Source organism: Melanotaenia boesemani, chromosome 23 (genome assembly GCF_017639745.1).
Source record: "Melanotaenia boesemani isolate fMelBoe1 chromosome 23, fMelBoe1.pri, whole genome shotgun sequence".
In the NCBI taxonomy this organism is placed as follows: Eukaryota; Metazoa; Chordata; class Actinopteri; order Atheriniformes; family Melanotaeniidae; genus Melanotaenia; species Melanotaenia boesemani.
This window is the reverse complement of record NC_055704.1, coordinates 19,206,628-19,227,492: the sequence shown is the minus strand read 5'-3', so window position 1 is coordinate 19,227,492 and position 20,865 is coordinate 19,206,628. Positions and strand designations below refer to the sequence as shown.

Genomic DNA, 20,865 nt, shown 5'->3' with positions numbered 1-20,865 from the left:
ACATCCAGTTCCTTTTCATCCAGACTGAATCTCCAACAAAATGCTACTGTGCTAATATCCTAATCGTCTTTACTGTTTCCCAACTTGGCCCACAGAACACAGATGAGGCTGATGGTGAAATACCACAGACAAACAACTATTGCAATACAGTACAAATATTACTCCAGTATTACTTTTCTAAATATATAGTGGTGTGTGCTAGTATCTTTAATTATGATCATTACCTTTGCAGTGTTAAAATGTGAGCAACCACCTGGTTGACATTTACCAACTAATATCATTCAGGAAGTACTATTAGTTAAAACAAGGGACACTTTATTTTAACAAAACCTAAATTTATATTATGAACCCTTTTCAACAAAAAAAAGAAAAATGTAAATTTTTTAACAGTAATAAGACAAATTAATGTATGTTTATCTTTTTTTCTAAATCTGTATTTGTATTGGCTGTATTTATTATTATTATTATTATTAAATTGAGTGTTTTACTTTGTCTTAACCCCAGAAAATTCAGCATCCACTGTTCACAAAGAGAATTGCAAATTTTGATCCCAATCACTGGAAAGCTTTTCACTTCATCTCAATTCGTCTTAAATGAGCTGACAGAAGGATGCAGCGTTTTCAGATTTTGTCTATTGACTTTTTTCCTTGTTGTAAAGTTTATGCATCACACAACTTCTGTTGGTCCTTCTGATTTCACTTTCTTTTCTTTCTTGTTAGCAGCTCTTGCACAATGTGACGGAGGATAGACATAAGGGCTATTGCCACTAGCTGACATTGATGGCATCAGTGTAAAGGTATGGCAAGGCAAGGCAGTTTATTTGTAAAGCATTATGAAACATTTTCTATCAAAACTAATGGAGAAAACTTAAAATTATGAGAACAAGTTGCACACTTCAACACAGACGCTGATATGATGCAGGTTTTCTTTCACTGGCGAGCTGTTCCAGGTGGTCACCATGGTGGTGAAATGCATGCTTAAGCCATTTCGGAGAACCAAGAGAAATTCAGGCTGGAATGTAAATTTGCATTTCAACCAACAGCATTTACCACAATGCTTGATGCTTGATGACATGCAGTTATAGGATCAATAATAGAATATAAAAGCGCATTTTAAAATAACCAAAAGCTAGGACAAACAAATAATTATCAACAATGTTTCATGACTTTTTCTGCAGCAGTCAATATCTCTTTCTCACAGCAGACATTTGGTTTTTCTAAAACAGAGGTGTGACTAATGGTACTAAAGTCTTTGTTCCAGGAGAGTGTGCCAGGGTGCTAGTACTCTATTTGCCAGCCAGAACTCCATGGGGGAGGTTTACTATGGGTGTTCACTCAGTGGTTATCACTGGCAACACATGGAACCCACCAGAGCACATGGATTTTCTTTCACTCCCAAAAACATGCACCCAGACTTCTTATGCTCAAAAAAGTGAAGTAGAAAGTTAGGTTGATCATCAGGTGCTGTGCAGAAATACTCCTTGTTAAGATAGGTGAAAGCAGAGGATGTAATACCCAAGTAGAGTTTTTTGCAGACATTCTGACATGCCAGAAAAGCCAGGTGAAGCTAACTAAATTTATGATGGATGCTTTTTGAGGTCATAGTGGGCGAACACTGGAAATTTTATTAGTTAAATGCACTTCTGAAAGCTTCAAATGTAAGAGAGGTCTCTAAAGTGTAACCAATGAGTTGCATTGTCCGGCTGTGATGTGTAAAATCTGTGACTGTGTGTAAAGGCTTCACTTAGCCCTTATCCAAGCCTCCACTCAGCTGATGAAAGGAGGAGGAGGAGGAAAGATGGAATCTCATTCCACTTAAATGCACTCTACAAACTGGTCCTCTCACTCATAGTACTCACACAGACTCAGCCTGTTTGACTCTTTCCATCTTTCTAAAAATTGCACACACATTCAGTGGTTGCCACACAGGGAAACACTTTCTCCCATGTGGATTCAAAACAGTCACAGTCAAGTGGACACAATAAATCCACCCAATAACATCTCTACTGACCACTTGTTTCTCATCAGAGATCCTAAACTTTAAATGACTTTCTTAGCTAAACGATACACCTCCATTGTTGTGTGTAACCCATTCAGTCAGGATAAAACAGGGATACTTTACCTTTCTCAAATCCATGGATACGTGTTTCAAGACACTGGTAACAAGCAAAATCACATCTTGACTAGCAAATAGGCAGTACTGTGGAGGCTGGAGGGGTGGTGGTGGATTAGGTTGGTGGCCATTTATCTGGGAGACCTGGGTAACCCCAAACTTGAAAACTACAGTTCCAGGCCACTGTAAGTTTAGTCCTATGAAAATCTTAATGTCTGCTTTGATTAACTTTAGTTTGCACTTCCTAGTTGGTTAACTGCTGGGTTAGGTTCAGGCAATTAAAAGACTATCAAGTTAAGACAACCAATGATTTGATTGTGTTTAATAAAAGATCACAATTTGTCCTCTTAAATTTCAATCTCACGTTTGGAAGATGCCATATGCAAGTAACCAACTAATTTGTGTCAGGACTAATTTGACCCGTTGTAAGGTCTCAGGAATGACAACGATAAAATGACAGAAAGTTTCAAAGACAGACACAGTATGTTTGGTTTAGAAACCTTACATTACCATCTACGATACCGCTGCTGTTATTTTTTTCTGCAGTGATCTTGAAATTAATCAAATACTAACCTCTTATTGTCACCATATTTATAGTTTTGTTTAAAACCTATTTTTTTTTACAGATTTTCTAATCAGCCCCAAGGAGTGGAATCCTCTGGTAATATGTAGTACAAGCAAGTATCTGAACAATTAAGCTCACAGTGGAGCCAAAGTTTGAAGAAGATAAGAAGTTAAAGTTCAGCTGCAGACCAATACACATTTTGATGTTTCACTGCACTTCCAGCATAACTGTACTCACAGCATCTATGCAAATAGCCAAATATGATGTAAAAACATTTGTTCTGTACTAACGTTTTCAGTTGATTATCACCCTTTCATATTTTTAAATAAAGGGAAATCTACTGCATGGCCTTTTACAGTACTTGTTGAATACCACATATCAGTATGTGTTTAACCTTTACTTGTTATGGTAATAGTCTGAATAATTGCACTTTTTTATTTATTATTTGTAGTTCCCTGCTTGCTAATGCAGAGAAGAAGAAGAAAAAAAAAAAGATTTGCAACATCCAGCTGCATGTTCACACATTACATATGGCTCTTGTTAATGAATCATCTCTAGGCAACACTCAATAAATGAAGCTAATAAATAATTTCAGAAGGACAATTAAATCTCCCTCCATTAACCATTTGCTCATTAAGTCTGACTTCGTCAGTAGAGGTTGGATGATCGCGGGCTGCCCTGCTGTAGCAGCCATGATATTTCACTGCTGCAGATGATTTGCAGTGAAGCAACGAGCAGATTTCGACACAAAACGAAGACCTAGTTGTATTTTAATGAGTCTTCCTGCTTGCTCTTTGGTGTACTCGGTGGCTTCATTAGCTTCACCCTCTTAATGTATAATGTCGCGATGAAAGAAATCAACACCACATCATTACACCCTAGAGGATCCACAGTCTCCTCCAGCTAACTGTCTTCTTGGCTTTTTTTATCTTATTTTCTGTCTTTTCCCCATCTGTCCTTCCACTGCATCTTTATCCAGACTTTATTTCCACATGTCTACTTCTCGCCTAATCCTTTCTCTTTTGCTCAGTCTAAATTCCTTCTCTCTCATCGTCAAGTCTCCTTCACACGCCTTCCCTTCTCCGCTGTCTGTCCTCTCATTATTTCATTAAAACAGTGAGCAGGATTAGAACAAGACTGTAGATCAAACTAAGCCTGACCTCGAGAATAATAACAAAGCCCATTAGGAATTGCTTCTGAATTGGCATCTGAATGAAATTACAGCATTGCCTGTTAATTGCGATGTGATGCGGCTGCTGGCATTATCATAGAGCTGAATGCCAAATTAATTTGTAATTCAGAAGGTGCTGATATCCCTTAAAAGAAAACTATTCTTGTGTGGCTTTTAACTGCTCTTAAAGCACCTTGCCTGTTTTATGTATGACATCTTCAGCAAACATTTACCCCACACATTTGCATAATGTTACACACATGTATTTACTATAGAGTGAGGAGGTTCATGTCAAACATGGGGTAAAAATGTACCTCAAACAACCAGAGACCACAGAAAGCAATCATACATAGGGAAATGAAAATATCACAGCAATCACACCATGCAGCAGTTAATCCCCCAGATGGGTAGGCAGGAATAGAAGTTGAATTATGACAGCAATAGTAAGGTTTTTCAGCTATAATTCCTCCCGACACATATGTGGACGTATGGATTTAAACTGAATTTATGCAGTGTGCAAATGTTTGTATTCATTCGAAAGTAGGGACGCTTAAAGAAAAAATAATAGAAATCTCTTCAAGTTTTAAATAATACAATGCAAGTGCTTAAGCCCAGTGGTCATCAAAGTGGAGACTGCAGCCCCCTGGAGGATCGCCTGGGGGTGCTAGGGGATCATCAGAAAATTATAGGGAAACTAAGAGAGGGGAAAAGTGCAAAACAAAGTTCAGCAGAAGGTTCGGCATGACAACGTCATAATCTGTGTAGACTTGGCAGTTATCAGGCTGCTCTGCTCAAGTTAGCAAAGAGTTAGCTAGCACAAAGTGGACAGGTTTTTGATAACAAATAGACCAAAGGGGCAGGGAGTATACAGTGCTGAAGAGATGATCGTTAATAATTTTCTTATGCTAACAAATGTAATATCAATGAACAGTGAATAAAAGTAAGAAAATGCATTCTAAAAATTGATGTTTCTTTACACATTTTGTAGGATTGTCTATTGGCTTGGGGGTCCCTGGCCAGAAGCTAATGTTGTTTAGAGCTCCTTGACATGGAAAAGTTTGGGAATCCGTGCTTTAGCCAATTCTCTGTATTGGCTCTGTGTAGTAATTCAGCAGAAGGCGCTCTAGTAACAGCTATATCTCCAGCTATAGCCTCTGTAAAATAAGCTAAATCTATTAAGTTGGTGGAAATAGGTGAGCACGGTTGTTCTGAGAAGGAGTGCTTGGAAATATTTTTGATTTTACGCTGTAAATATTTCCACAAAACTTTAAACAAATTGACTATCTTGTTTTATAGTAAACAAATCTAGAGTGAGTCTAAAAAATGAGAAAAAATTGGGTGACAAGCTAACTCACCAGCTAGCTTGCCACAAAACTGAGGCAGCAGACCAACCACCTGTAGGAGGCAATTTCAGGTGCCATGTCATACTTGTCACAATGTCATCACCAAAAAGAAATTTCTATTTTCCCTAAAGCCTTATAGTCCATCAATATTTTGTTTTCAGGAACTTATGATGGATGGAACTGGAGCCATAATATATTACAGCTGCATCCTGTTGATGAGAGCAAACTACACAGCTGTTCATGTTTCACAAGGCGCCAGCCAATGGTGAGTGGGGTACGTGATTTAACACCATTCACAGAATTGCGTGTCTATTTGGTTAAATTTAGTTTGATAAAGTGGCAACCCTAATTATGAGCTGCAAAACTTTGACTAGCAGAGCTTACCCACCAGTACGAGCTCTGCTGGACGCCTCAGAAACAGCATGGTAGAGCGTGGGAAAGACTTCTGCTTCCGACCTTGGCCTGGGAACACACAACTTCAGATAAACCACCAGAGACACAGACAATAAGCCTCCTCCTCAAAGGAAACAAGACAGTGTGTCTATGTGTGTGTTTGCATGTGTTTGAAAGCCTTGGGCAGAATCAATTGCAACTGATGCCAACTGAATGAAGGGGTAGAGTTTCTAGAGGGTGTGTGAGTGTGTTTAGTGTTTCCTAAACTCCTTGAGGCAAAGTCTTTCCATTTGCTCTCACCAGGGGACAGTCACCACTTATCAGTTTATGAAATGAATTTCATTTTCATCTTCTGACACAAAGCTTGCAGGTGTCACTGAGTGAAATGTGCCTTTCACTTCATTGTAGGATTTTCTTTGAACTGCACACAAAGCTGCATGCAGGCAGCCTACTAGCCGTAGCACTCGTGAGGGTTTCTTGTTTTTATAAAAACACAATTTGTCAGACAGATTTTATACTATTTACTTAATTTGTTTTCCTGTGCAGACTTTAGCAGGTAATATAATCCTATTGTAGACAGGGATAATGCTAGCTTTAAGGAGTTTTAATAGGTAACTCATGGGTTTATGATCCACACTGCTGATGTGATTACCATTAATGCACACTCAATATGAAGCCGTTAGCGCTTTTAGGATGAGTGTTTATGGGGGGTATGCAAACTGTAAATAAGCATTCATTTTGACTGAGAGGCTTTTATTACATATTCTATAAATCTGTAAACTAAGAAATCCACAGGGACACACCTATCAGGTATTTGTGCTTAATTAAGTCTGTTTTCCACAGATCTGACAAGCAATGCACATTGCACCATAAAGTTTCATTTGAAAGAATCTGCTGATTTGCACATCCATCTCATGCTGCAGTGATGGTTTCTTCATAAAATAGTCAAGGCTTATTTTTTAAACCTAAAAAAAATGCTAACAGTGAGTAAAAAGAAGCAAAAATTCATCATTATCACATCATACTTTTACATAAATAGATTGCAAGAATGAGCAAAAGGAATTTTATAGAGAAACTTCATGGTATGCGCTTCATATTTCTTGCATTCTGGCAATTCTCACTCTTGATTTAGCTTATTAAATATATCAGATTTTTCAAATATACTGGAGTTCTGCATAGGTAAAGCTATAATGTTATAAAAAGAAATAACTTGTTACCTGCCAATCATTTCTTAACCTCTCTGAGATCATCTGTGATTGCTTTTAGGAGTTGTAACTGCTTGTTTAAAAAAGCTTTCCTTTTTTTGTTTGTTTTTAGGCTGTTTTTTGTTTATGATAATGTTTTTCCTTTTTATTAGGTCAAAATTAAAATAGGAATGAAAAATTTTGGAGTAGGTCAAGTATTATTAAGAGAAACCTTTAACCAGCATCAACTAAAGAGCTTGTTTTTGCCCCTGACAGGCTACGTTTGCAACATTATTAAAGTTAAAAACAAATTAGCTGCTTAACATGGACCATTTTTCAAATCGTGTCATTGCCACTTAGGGCAAATATTCCAAAATCAGTTCAGAAAATCTGTATTGAAGATAAGAGAGAACAGCGGTTGATGTCAAACTTGGAAAATCTCCACATGTCCAAGGATAAGAGTAATTCCAGCTACAGAAGTGCAACTAATGGATTTGAGTGTGAAAACTTGCACTACCCTCTCCTATAGGAACACATGCCAAACAGAAGGCTGTCCGCAGCCTGATAACATGTAAACAAACTGACAGGCTGCAGGTGATTTCTGTGCTCTCGGGGTAATGTAATAACCAAACCCTGTCAGTGGCAAAAGGAAACACTTACTTTAATGTCTGTAATTTCCCCACTGCATTTATATCCAATACTTCAGTCCACTTCAATATTAATAATTCAAAGCCCAGAAGATGTAGATAGAGAAATCAATTTCAATCCTATAGTGTCTAAAATATTTTTTGTTCTAAACCATAAGGCACCTCTGACATATGCACATGGTTTCCTGTTTGTCAGTATAAACAGTATAAACAAAAGTCCACAGCAGGATATTAATTAATCCTTTCATCTCATTCATGCCTTGTTGGAAACTTCTGATTCCCAGTTTTGAGCATTTAATTTTGATTCCATTGTTAAAAGTGATGCAAACAATAGTCACTATAACTATCAAGAGAAAGATCCCCATTCTAGTAAATGATATACATTCTTCTATAGGGTAAATTTTTAGCTCTTAATAGCTAAATTCCTTTGAATTACCTCTGCAATGTGCAGCAGCAGTACCCTGGTTTTCCCTTGGGGATTACCAAAACTTCCATCATATTATAACTTATGACATCCCTTGTCTTCATTCCCTTCACCCTGCAGTGCAGAGAGATAATGTTCAAAAGAGGAATAAGCTACAAAAGAAGCATCAACAATTCTTGTTTGATTTGATTCCTCTCAGCTTTGATTGTCAGCAAGGGGCTCCCTCTGCTGCTAGGCATGAAAAAAAAGAAAAAAAATTGAATTTTTCCACACAATCTGTTTAAATCTCTCATCTGCTGTGAGATTAAAAGAAACACAAAAACACACACTCTCATTCTGCTGTATTTGTTTACTGCCCCCCTTGTGCTGAGTGGGCGACTAGCTGTGACTGACACTGTCGGATTATCTCATTTAAAAAGACATATGAATCCTTTCTGCATGTTTGTGTGCAAGTGCACATGTGTGTGTGTGTGTGTGTGCATCCTCTATACTATTTTAATCTTCTAGTGCATTATTCATGTTAAAGCATCTAGAGAAAGACAGTCCTGGAACATGTAATAGAACAGCCACAGGCCTGTGGTTGACATTATATCACACATACTGTATACACAAACATACTGTACAAATATGCTCACTAAACACCAAAGACTCCCACACAAAAATCATCATCGGACATGCAATACACACATACCACAAGTGCAAAATGTGCACGCAGGCACACGCAAGGCCCTAAATCGTATTAGGCAAATGAGAGTGTGGCACCACAGAGGCAGAAAAGCGCTCTGTTCGAGTGCTGTTGGTGTGACAGATCCTGGAATAAATCATGTTTAGTTGTTGTTGTTGTTTAATATGCAAATCTTCCATTGAAAGAGCAAGCTGGTTGTTAACATGTGCGTCCAGAAAAAAAAAACATACACTCGCACTAACAAAGCCCTCATGCATGCACGCAGCATATGGATTTTTCTATACCAAAAAAACAAAAAATATGTGGTCACAGTCATACATACACTGTGAAAGAGCGTGGGATAGATGTGGATGTGAAATGCCATGGGCATCATTAGTAGACTCATATTTCATAATCATACGGCTATCCATCAACCCTGGGCGGCTAATGATGGCACACTCACGGAAGCACACATACCTGAGGAGGCGCAACTATTCTTTGTCATAGAGAGGAGAGTATCAGGAAGGACACAAACACAAACGGCCCAAAGAGTTGCACGTGTCCTAGAAAACAAAGCAATGTACTTGCAGGCAACACGTACTCACTCTCACACACACACTCACACACACTGCTGCAGTGAATAAAGTGGCTCTTGACAGATTTCAGCTGTAATTGATACCCTGGCTTGGCAGCCATTTTTATTTGGCTCAACTTCAAGCCAGGAATAATCTAAACTGTACACAGAAAGTACACACAAATGCATACACACACGGCCCATTCTTACAAGCATCACTTGACACATCTTGACACATCACTGTCTCATTCACACACACATATCTAAACATTTGATAATAATCACGCTGTGCACTTCAAAAGGCAAAGAACAGCTTTTTTTTCCCCTCCGACTGGTAAAAGTGGGGAACTAATATAGAATCTCACAATATTTCAAACAATATCACTCAGCTTTTTCTTTCCAGCGCTATCTGTATGGCATGGTATCACTCATCTTTTGGGGCAAAGGTATAAACATTTGAAAAGAAATGCTAAAAAAAAAAGAGAGAGAGAGATAGAGAGAGAGAGAAAGTGGCTAAATCTTACCTTAAAGAGGCGCAGGATATTGGCAACCATGATGGACACCGAGCTGGCAGCAGCTCCAATCACCCCAACGATTTTATCCGGCTTGGTGAAGATCGGAGGGTCGCCATTTGCACAGCGGACATCTGAGCCATCCCTCTCTATCAAGGCCTGCACAAATGTCAGGGACTGCTCCAGAGCGTACGTGTCCCTGGAGCAGGTATCCAAGATCCGGGCCCCAAGTGTGATGTTGGGCAGCAGTTCGGGGTCCTTGTTGATCAAGTCAATGGCAAACATCATGGCCTCCAAGCGATGGATCCCTTTTTCCTTTTTCAGCTCCCCGCACGGTGTGCCGCGGTCACCCCGCGAATGCACCGGAAATAATCCGCCGAGTATGATATCGCCGTCCAGTCGGATGGAGTGAGCGTACTCAGGGGCCAGCTGGGGGTCTATGGGGACACGTTGAGGAGAGGTAATGGGAAGGAGCCAAGTATAAGAAGTAGCCACAAGCAAGAAGATGACAGAGGGAGAGTGGGGGTAGAAAGTTTGGCTCCACTGAGGCTCCATGATCAGAGAAGTTAACAAACAAGGAGCAGATAGAAGGTTTCCAAAACAGAGAGTTTTATTTTCTGGAATGGAAGTTTTCCTACTGGTCAACAAAGCAGGGGTGAAGGACCCCAGGTGTGGAGCTAGCCGAGCCCCATGAGCAGATCATATTCCAGAAATGATTGTGCAAAAATCAAAGAAGAGCAGCAGGGAGATGTAGCACGGATGTAGTGGAAATCTAATTAGGAGATAAAGCATGTAATCCACAAGTCACATCCTCAGTAGAGCCTGTTAAAGAGAGACAAAAAGATGTGTAAGTACCAGAACGTATGCAAGTATCGGGGTGTTTGACTCCACCTGACAAACAGAAAAAAATCCAGCACAGCTATCAAAAACTCATATAACAAATACGCTTATTCAGCAGCATGCTTGGATGCTTGCAAACCTGACATGTCCAATCCCTTTCCATAATTTAAAATCCAAACTGTGTCAGTTTGTAATGACCTCTACGCCTTCGTTCACACACAGTCATCTGTTGGCAGATGAGCAACAGAAACAGCTGTCAGAGTGACAGCAGAGAACCTTGTGGCGAGCTCCTCATACCTGCTGCAGTGGCCAAGGAGGAGAAGAGGAAGAGAAGGACGAATAAAGCTGGGGAGGTGGAAGGAGAGGAGGAGACTATGTGGGGAAAAAAAGAGATAGCAGTGCTGTGGAGCAAGAGTGTTGCATCATACAGACACCTGCCGTTTCTGCTGCTGTTAAATTAACACATTACATCCAGCGAGTCCTCCACAAAACCACACGAAGCATCAAATCCCAATAGGTAGAGCTGGATGTTATTGCATGACATTAACAGTATTAAAAGGTTGCTATACTGTATCTGCTGTCACCCCGTGCAAGGGGGTTAACGCCTCCATCCCAGGCAGTATTATTGTCATGTTCTGCCCACTAAGCAGCCGTATCCTTGAATGGTGCAATAAGTTGGTTTGAACAGGGAATGGAAATTAGTTATGACAAACTGGTGGATTTCTACATGGTACGAGAGCAAATGTACTTTCATTACCCAAGGCCCCTGGGAATTTATTTTCTCATTTGCCTCCCCTGATCTCAGATACTTGATTTGATTTTGTGCGTGCAGACTGTGCAAAGAGGCAATTTGTACAAATTTTGAACCCCAAATAAATATTTAAACATGGGATAATTAATCTTTTGCTTGACAACTACAGATTTCAGGAAAAAATATTTTCCAATGTATATTTAAGAGATCTTTAGCTAGAAAATAGAATATTAATAATATAATCTATATATTAATAAAGATTGAAATCCACAACGCGTGGAGTACACATTATGTTCCATAATAAGTTCATTATATTTCATGACATTTTAGAGTGACTTTGTGACTCTACAGCCCTTTTACACACAAAATATTTATACCATACCAAAGAAAAGGTAAAAAAAAAAAAAAAAAACACAATGAACAATATGACTTCCTTAAATTGAGAATCCTTTTTAGCAGACACATCTTACGTAATTTCTACATATATAGGCCATCAATCTGAAGCACTATTCTTTATTATACTCGCCCTGCTTACCTAATAAAAGCATGCTTTGCTTTTGAGGTGGCCTATTTTACAGAGTCAAGCCTTTTAATTAGCTTTTGCTTTTCTTTCCACAGAGAATGCTTTTTCAGCACAAATAAACTATAGAGAAATATCCTAATGTTAAACGGAATAGCTTGGGGAAATAAGATTACTTGCCTTCTTAAACATAGGTAGACAGTGGGATGGTATCACTTTAGAATTATTGTGTTAAATACAAAGTCATCAGGTAGTTATTTTGGCTTGCCACAAACAGGTGGGAAACATTTTTTTTTTTTTTTTGTAAAATAGGAAATTTAGATACAAGCACTTCTATAGGGTTGCTTAACTGTTTGTGAAGGTTTGCCCAAGCAGATCGACTATCCTGCATCTTTTAGATGCATCCCTTCTCCAACACATCTGAATTAAATGGCTGAATCCACATGCCTTTCAGCTCTGCAAAGGCCTGGTAACGAGCCATTAATTTGCTTCAGGTGTGTTGAAGATAGGACGCATCTAAAAGTTGCAGGATAGTAACTCCTGAGGACTGGATTTGGACTCCCCTGTAGAGGATTGTTTATTGGTTTGTAGCAACTTTGTGCAGAAAAGATTTGATTAAAAAAGAGAAAGCTGTAGTTCGGTACTTTACCCTCTTCATCTCACAACAATACAGTTCGTAGTGACACCTACCACCTAGCTAAAATCAACAGCTAAAGTTTTTTCTCCACCAAAAGAATGATATCCCCTAACCCGATGTAAATTCATCTAAGGAATATCTATCTAAAATATATATATCTAAAATCTAGCAGAGTTAAAGACACCAACCCTGTGATCTTCTCTTATTCTTGTCAGTTAAGGATGTGCAGGAACTAGTCTGATCCATGCAGGTTGCAGCCAACTAGCCAAAGGACTAAAGGTTCTGTTGCAACACAACCGTAGACATGCAAACAGATCCTGTGTCCATGCCTCAAAACATTTTACAGAGGGTTCAATTGAGAAAACCAGCAACAGTAAGAAAGTTAAACTCTATACTGAGACAATCCAGCAATGAAAACAAGGGGTGTGTCTGCTGAGTGAGTGACAAGCAGATAGAGGATATTATTCAACTGATTCTTTACAAGGGGGAGACTGAAGATAGCAGCAAAACTCACTGAGAATCAGAAAAAAAACCTCTAGAAAACAAAAAGTGGGAAACATAATCATTAACAGAAAGAAACAGATGCATGAAAAGGGCCCAAAACCTTTCAATTAACACACATTATTAGCTGATCATGAAGCTCAATTTGTAGAAGTTTGTAGATACTCATCACAGAGCTGAACAGCAAAGAATCATCTCCAAAACTTTTTATATTTTTCACTGCCCAGCAGGGATTTACCCAACGGACCCACACCAGGTTCTAGGCTTAGATGCCATCACAGCATGAGACACACTCTTAATGAATATAATTCAATTCTGTCCCAATTAATTCATCAGTTTCTCTCAACTCAAAATGGAATTAGGTCAAAGCCACTCGTACAGCCGAGCCCCCGCTATGATTAAAACCCTCTGCTTTATATAGGTTAGCCAGCTCTGATTCATCTGCTGCACATTCTCCAACATTGTTTATTCAACACTTTCTCCTTGGTTTGGGGCTCCTCTTGGCACAGACTCAGAATGGGGTTTCTAATGAGGCTTGGGGGCCTCTGTCATTAAGCCGTACCACATTACATGCAACTCTGATCTACAACTGACTCTAATCTAATAAGGTTCAATACAGCTTCCAGACACAGCATCTGCTGATCACTTCTCCTGTTTTTGCTTCATCTTTATATGTGGCTGATGTTTTGACAAGAAGCCCCCACTTCTGTGACACAACCAGTGTGAAATTCTAATTTAAAAATGTTCACATTCATTCAGGCTGTAACTACATGCAAAATGTCTCAAGAGGGGTGCTAAAAAAAATCAGATTGGGGCAATGTGTGAACGTCTGGTGACTGAGCGGGGGCTCTGAGGTTATTAAAAGTTTCATGTCTCATTTACACTCACACTCGTTGAAGATTATCATGTTTCCAAGGGGGGAGAAGGGGTGACATCCTTGTCTGTGTGTTCTTACATCAAATGACACACACCTGGTTTTATTCTTATCATCTTGACTATTAGTGTCTTGCTCCCATGAGTCTTTTTGGTGCTTTACAAAAGCTGAAATAAACCAGATTTCAGCACCCATGTGGCATGCTAGAGAACGAGAAGACAGAGGAGAAGGAGGTTTCCTCCTGCTGTGATGGTTAGTGGTTCAAAGATGAAGAGGGTTAAACCCCAAAAGGCTTCAGCCGGCTCATCACTCTTTTTAATTTACACCCATGACTGCTGTCGAGGCGAGTGTCACCCACTCATCCTTCTAGTCTGGGTTTATTTTCACTTCTCTCCTCCTTGCTTGCGTCATTCCTCCCCCCACACTTTCATCCACTTCTTTTACCTCCTTTTTGATTACTACCATCCTCTGCTTCTCTGCCACCGTGCCCTCCTCCTTTTCCTCGCTGCTGTATGGCATCACCTTCTCCGTGCAGGCCATCTAATCTCTCCAGGGAGTGTGCTGCTCTTTTCAGAAAGTGATAGCTTTTCTGCCGCCCTGTTCTCTCTCCCATCACAGCCTCTTCATCACATCCAAGAGTTGCGGTCAGTCTTCTCCACTGTGTCCTTTACCTCTATATGCTGATCAAGAGCTGGGGTCGAGGCAAAGATGCAATCAGATGGTCATCTTTCCCCTCAAACTTATCACACACATCCTCCACTCAACATGTCTAGGTCCCTGCTAATGCATGGACATGAAGCAGATTCATGCATGGAACTGATAAAACACACCATGCAATACTTTCTCTGTCATTTTGAACCCTTTAACTGTTTCGCCTATAAAAGCAGCTTCCATCGCTAAGAGACAGAAACACACGCCTATGATGAAGATGAAGTCATGTGTCTGGAGATAAAACCGCAGCCCACAGGTTGAGAATTAAGACTACGTGAGATCAAAGTCTAGGCGTGTATGCTCATTATGCAGCCCTATAGGCGTCATTCTGTGCAGCGGCGGTGGTATTCTGATTGCACCCTAATTAAGACAGTGTCATCCTCGGCTAATAATAAATAAATAAATAAAAAGCGGAGGAACACCAGTGAGAGGGAGCAAAATGTCGTTCTCATTAATTAATGTGTCCACTTTTATCCCCCATACTGTCCATAAGAGAAGCAGATCTCTCTTAATGTTTTGTTAAATATGTTTACTCACCTGACAACTATGCTGCACAGATCATAGCTTGGGGGGGGGGGTTCACTGAAGGAATGCGAGGAAGCAATAAATGCGTGAGAAACACCCACAGAGAAATTAACAGAGGAGAAATAAAGATACCTCATGGATAGAGAAAGCCAGATTCTTCCCACTATGTGTAAAGAGGAGAAGCTCCAGCTTCCTCCCCTCCTGCAGATTCCTTGGGGTCCGTGTCCGCCTCAGGCAACTTCCTTGCGGAGCTCAGCAGTTTCACCCCTCCAGAAATACCAGTCCTCCTGAAGTGAGATATACATATATTTTCTTCTTTTTTCCACAGCAGCAGAAGGATTTGAAGACCATTAAACCATCCGCAAAGCGAAGAAAAATGCACATGTAGCTGCTGTTAAAAGGGAAAAAAAAAGAAAAAGAAAAAAGTGTCCAGTCGTGACCAGCAAGTCTGGGTTTTACGCGCAAAAATGCAACAATTAACTCCGCACTTGTTTAAGAAGACAATAGAGGGAGGCTGCCTGTGTTGAAGTCGATAACCAAGAATGAATTCAGATACAGAAAGAGAGGAAGAGAGAGAGGGGGGAGAGAAGGAGAGTGAATGAAAGGGGAGTGGGAGGGTGAGGGTGAGGGGACAGACCAGAGGAATTCGTCATGCACGGCGCTGATCAATAATGTTGGTAAAACCCACCTGATTTTGGATTCATAGTCCTCTTGGAGCTTCCCGCACTTTGCGCATAAACCCTCTCCTTTAACTCCGCTCGTGCTGCCTCCGCGGACGCACGCGCACACCCCTCACCAGCACCCTTTACTCCAGCTGCCTCCGGTCGTCGGTGCTGAAAGGGACAGCGCACGACTTCCCCGCTGCCAACTGAGAGCCGCGCTACGTGAAGCATCGGCACAGCTCACACAGCGCGCACCAAATCATCGCCTAATTGCACCACCGTCCTCCACCAGAGTCTAAGGCCTTTCAATCAAGTTTATTACTGATCAATCGGATCGACTATTTCCACAGTACAGGGCTTTGGTTATTTGCACACATTAATAAGTCATCAAAATATGCTCACAGAGGCGTTGCGCCACTCTTAATTGCTTTAACTTCAATCCATTTTCACTGCGCCCATTGATCCCCCCGCTTGTAAAACCAGAGCGGCGTGTCTCTTTGTGGTGAGTGGAATTAAACAAATGAACCGCATCCCATATGCTGTGCAATAACAATTTGATAAGCTATCTGGAGTCAAAAACCAGGCAATCGCAACAGACCCATGGTGTTTTCTTGTGTGACTGTTGGAAGATGTGCGCAACATCTCCAATTTGGAGACTTAGCTGCAGGAGCAGATGATGGGACAGGCGCGGAGCAATGGCGCCATCTCGTGGAGGAAAGTGTGCAATTGCAACATTGAACATGGAGCAGGTGGAGGTCTTTTTGCTGTCAGCGAAAGAAACGCAGAGCAGGAGTCGCCCTTTGGGGCGCGTGTTTGTAAAATGAAACATGATTATAGATTAAATGTAATAACAGCTCCATCAATTCAGTATTTCCGCAGGAATGCTTCACTGATGATTAACTAATAGCAGATCAGCATTGTAAGTGGTCATTTTTCACTCACAAGTACCTTTAAATGATTTTAGCACATTTTGATGACTTTATTTATTTAATTTATTTAAAATATCCTATAAAAATAACAATTCCCATGACTGAAGGATTTCTGCTGTAATTCCAGTCCGTTTATCGGAAAATGTCAGGGATCCTTAGCGGTCCTTATTACGCCCAAGCTGCAATATGTCAGTTTTAAATGTAGAATATTCTTGAGAAGGCTTTTTAGAGATGGCAAACCAATTTCTCAAAGCAGCTGGATGCTATAATTTCTAGGTAACACTAGTAATACTAGTCATAATCACAGGACCACTTTCAGCTCTAAAATCAGTGCAATAGTGATTCTTTTCATTTAATGGTCTAAAATCAACTGAAGCATCACTGTTTGGTGGACTCATGACAAATCATCGTCCCTTTATGCATCCTCAAAAGAAAAGTAAAAATTCAAATGTCTCAGGAAGCTGTTTGTGAGCGAAAGATCAGTAAGCAAACATGATTGATGGGCACGCATGACTCATATCTTGGAACAAATAAAAACAAAGTCAAACAGAAATCTGCTGAGAGGTTTGAAGTAGTACATTTTTATTTATTAAGTGGTTGGTTTGAACATTCTTGTCACATCTGAAAGGCTTCTCTAACTATGCTTTTCCCTTAGAGATTGAGTCTAACATATTACAACTCATGAAGGGAATGTCAAGAATTAAAAAGGAAAAAAAAAATATTTAAAAGTAAGCTTGAGGTTTTCTACTTCTGTCTTGGTACATTAACAAAAAAATCTTTCAAACAGAAATACAAAAAAAAAAAAAAAAAAACAACATGGTGGAACACAAACCTGCCTTCAGATTAACAGCGACACAGTTGTAAATAGACATGTCAGAAACATATGGTCTACCAACACAAGATAATAATTATGTGACTAGAATAACTATTATTTATACCATCCGTGCAGGATGAATCAGTATGTACAGTACATGTGCTCAAGACCTTGTTGCACAAGCATTTTCCGTTATAAAAATAAAGTTTGGTCTTTCCTTTTCTCTGTTTTTGTTCCATTTAATGGCTTTCTGTATGAACAATAAAACACATCTACTGTACATTTGGTCTTCCTCAATCTTTCCCTCCCAGTTCTTACCAGTGTTTCAAAGACTACCTTCAGGAGCTGTTATCAAACACGCCTCCTATCTAAAGGTGAAAGTATATTTTAAATTAAATTGATGCTGAACTTAAAAAAAGGACTGAAAAGGTAATTTAATTAGGCTTCATTGTAGTTTTAACAGAGCAGAAAGGTTCATGTAAACATTTAGGAATAGCTTTGCCTCTTATATAATATTTCTATATACACCTCCTTAATAACAGACTGTTCTCATCAGTTATTCCAGCTGTTATATGTGTGATTACTGGGCTCTAAAATGATACATTGCAGAGCTAAATGACATAAGAACAAAAATTCTTCCAGTTATTGGTTTTTAGAGCTAAGGCAGTATGGCTGTGACCTGTTGTGAGTTGTGATATCACTCATTACTCTTTTTCTTAGGTGTGTAAGCATGAAGGGGTAATAATGGAGTTGATCCAGGTGAGATGGAATCAAACTAGCAATAAGTATTTGTTAAATGTTGCAATTACAACATCATAATTGGGGTTTTGATTATTTTGTTTGAGGGAAAATATCCCTTCAGTTAAATAAAGCTGCACAGCTGCCTTGAAGAAGCATAACTTGAAGCTTCTCCAGCAGCCACGCTTTTATTGGGGCTGAAAAGTCAGCTATAAATAGAGATGGAGCAGGCAAAGTAAAGGAATCACCTTTCTCAAGTATGCAACCAGTCTGAGCATCAATGAGATGTGCGAAAACAACATGTATTTTTCAGAAGAAAGTGGAAAAATACACTTCTCTGTCTCCTTCCTTTGACAACGTGGTCTGGCCGGAGCTCAGCGTAGAGCTGGCTGAAGCACAATATGGAGCAGCAGCAAGGAAACAAAATTAAACTTGTTTTTCAATCTTAACAAGAAACATTTATGTGTGAAAATAAAGTTTCATTTCAGACTGCAGGTGAAACACTTTGGCTAGTTTCTCTAGTGAAAGGAAAGAAGTATGGATGGAAACATATTTTCAGTCAATTTAAACACTTAATTTAATGTGTAAATATACATGTAAGTTGAGAAATAGCTGCTCTGAGATGCTACTGTAATAACTAAGGACTGGGTATGGTGTGGATATATATGGATCAAATTATGCTTCGTCTTAGAGATTCATTCACACATTCACAGACTACCATCATCCTCTTGCTAAAGGCAGGGTATTAGGAGCAAAGCAGTACATATCAGCTGTCTGCATATGGATCCATATTCACAGAAGTAAATACAGATGTATGTACAACACATGTATGTTGTTATGTACATACAGCAGACCTATGTGGTTAGCAGCGCCACCATCCAGCAGGCTGGCTGGCTTTATCATAAAACTACATAAACAATGTCAGTTTTCAACACCATTTTTGGTTCTTAAGCAAAACATGGAGTGTAAAATCCTTCGCACTACACTCCTGTCATTGCTCTTCCTTCATGTTTCCAGCTCTTCCCTGTGATTCCTTCTATTTGTCAATTTGTTTTCCAGCCGAATGTTTTAATTTGATTGGTCATTGTTGGCAGCTCGCTGTTCTTTATCGCCATCAGTCTGTGAGGAAAGACAGGAAAATGAGGAAGGCAAAAAAAAAAAAAGAGAAATGAGGAAATAAGTCAAGCAGAAGTTCAGAAGCAAGATATGAGAAATATGAAGGGAAACACAAGCTGAACAGAGATTTCCCATTGATAAAGCAAAAGGAAGAATTAAGGAAACAGGTGGGGAATGTGCTGAGTGGTAAATCAAAGGCATGAGAACAGTTGTGGTTTTTAATCTCTGGTTAAAATTCACGATGAGGAAGCTAAAACACAAATATTCACTATTTTGCTGGACCAAATGAAATCTACTATATTCTTACACTGGATCTTTCACCAGACCAGGGATTTGGAGCGAGTGCTGACTCCTTTCCTCCTGTTGGCTGCTGTGGTGGCTGCGTTTCGATGGCTTCGCTTGTGAGACTCCAGGTACAGCTAAATTTAAAGAAAAGATCATGAGATTATACTTTCAAAGAAAAAATATTGAAGACATTGCATTCAAATCCAGTACCTTCTTGGCAAAGGCCCGGCCACACTGGTCACAAGCATGGAGGGAGAAGTTCTTGGTCACTCTGACTTCAGTGGAGGATGTCCCCGTGCTGCTCTCTGATTGGGCATCGTGACGTCGGGTGTGGGGGGTTTGGTTGCTGGACGGGGTGTTGGCGGCGTTACGCTGGTGTAAGTGTTTCTCACTGCGGCGGGTCAGTGGGGGGCTGATGGGGCGACTCTGCTGCCTCTCCTGTTTACGGGTGACGGGGGGGGACGGGGTGAAGACCTGTGACGAGAGCTCCTGCTGCTTCCGAGTGACAGGAACCGGAGGCGGAGCAGAGGAGGACCCTGAAGAGGCGGTTGGCGCAGTTGTGGAGCACTCCTGCTTGCGAGTGACAGGAGGTGAGGGGAAAGAGGAGGATGAGGAAGAAGTATGGCGTCCGTTTACTTCCTCCTTGACGCCGCTCGTCCTCTTGTTCGTGCTGTTGAGGACCACCTCTGCCAGCCTCTTCACTGCCCTGCTCTCCAGCTTAGGCATGATCTTTGCCAGGTATGCTGACGACTTCTTGTGGACGACAGTCACGTGACGCAGGACATCGCGTTTGCGACGGGACTCGTAGCGACAGAGGGGACAGCGGTAGAACTTTATGAAGATGTCGTTGCCGTCGGTGTGCAGCTCGATGTGCTTGGTTAAGTTCTGCCGTGAGCTGAACTGTCGTTTGCACAGTTTGCAGAAAAGCTGCTTGAAGTCAAAGCCCACCGACAGTTTGGTCATTTTGGTGGCAATGCCGCCGCTGCACGTGCTTCCCCCACGGGAGGATGCTGAAGATGACGATGAGGTAATTTTGGGGCTTGCTGGGGCCTCCTCCTCCTTTACCTTCATAGCATTCTGCGAAGCTCCTTTCGCTGTCCCAGTGCTGTCACTGGGAGATGGGGCCGGACTGCTGTCCATGTCCTCCTCATTATCGTCTTCATCCGAAGGCTCTACTGCTTCCTCCTTCACTCTGATATTGTTACTGGGGCTTAAGTTAGAGCTACTGCTGTTAGGGGTGGGTGCCGTAGCAGCAGAGGCTGAAGTGGCAGCAGACCTGTTACTTTTGATGCTGTAGATCTTGTGAACTATACGCATGTGTCTCTTCAACATGAGCTGAAAACAAAATGACAAAATCTCATCTTATATGCTCA

General features: G+C 40.5%; 2 protein-coding genes across 7 annotated transcripts in view; both read right to left on the bottom strand.

The window, feature by feature from the left end:
• The window catches only part of grm8a (glutamate receptor, metabotropic 8a), a 272,948-nt gene extending 256,824 nt beyond the window's left edge, over nt 1-16,124 (bottom strand). Inside the window, exons 1-3 of one of the 4 annotated variants that reach the window (XM_041977614.1) lie at nt 15,637-16,124; nt 14,961-15,235; nt 9,602-10,411 (exon numbers count right to left, since the gene is read on the bottom strand). In XM_041977614.1, the coding sequence (XP_041833548.1) occupies nt 9,602-10,144 (543 nt within the window). In that variant the 5' untranslated portion in view covers nt 10,145-10,411; nt 14,961-15,235; nt 15,637-16,124. Of the gene's footprint in view, nt 1-9,601; nt 10,412-14,960; nt 15,502-15,636 lie in introns of those variants that run through there. The other 3 variants (XM_041977615.1, XM_041977617.1, XM_041977613.1) reach the window with 3 other exon arrangements.
• A 980-nt stretch (nt 16,125-17,104) lies between these two features.
• The window catches only part of znf800b (zinc finger protein 800b), a 28,599-nt gene continuing 24,838 nt past the window's right edge, over nt 17,105-20,865 (bottom strand). For all 3 annotated transcript variants that reach the window (XM_041977920.1, XM_041977919.1, XM_041977921.1), the window contains exons 9-11: nt 19,703-20,827; nt 19,515-19,626; nt 17,105-19,210 (exon numbers count right to left, since the gene is read on the bottom strand). In XM_041977920.1, the coding sequence (XP_041833854.1) occupies nt 19,525-19,626; nt 19,703-20,827 (1,227 nt within the window). In that variant the 3' untranslated portion in view covers nt 17,105-19,210; nt 19,515-19,524. The remainder of the gene's footprint in view (nt 19,211-19,514; nt 19,627-19,702; nt 20,828-20,865) is intronic.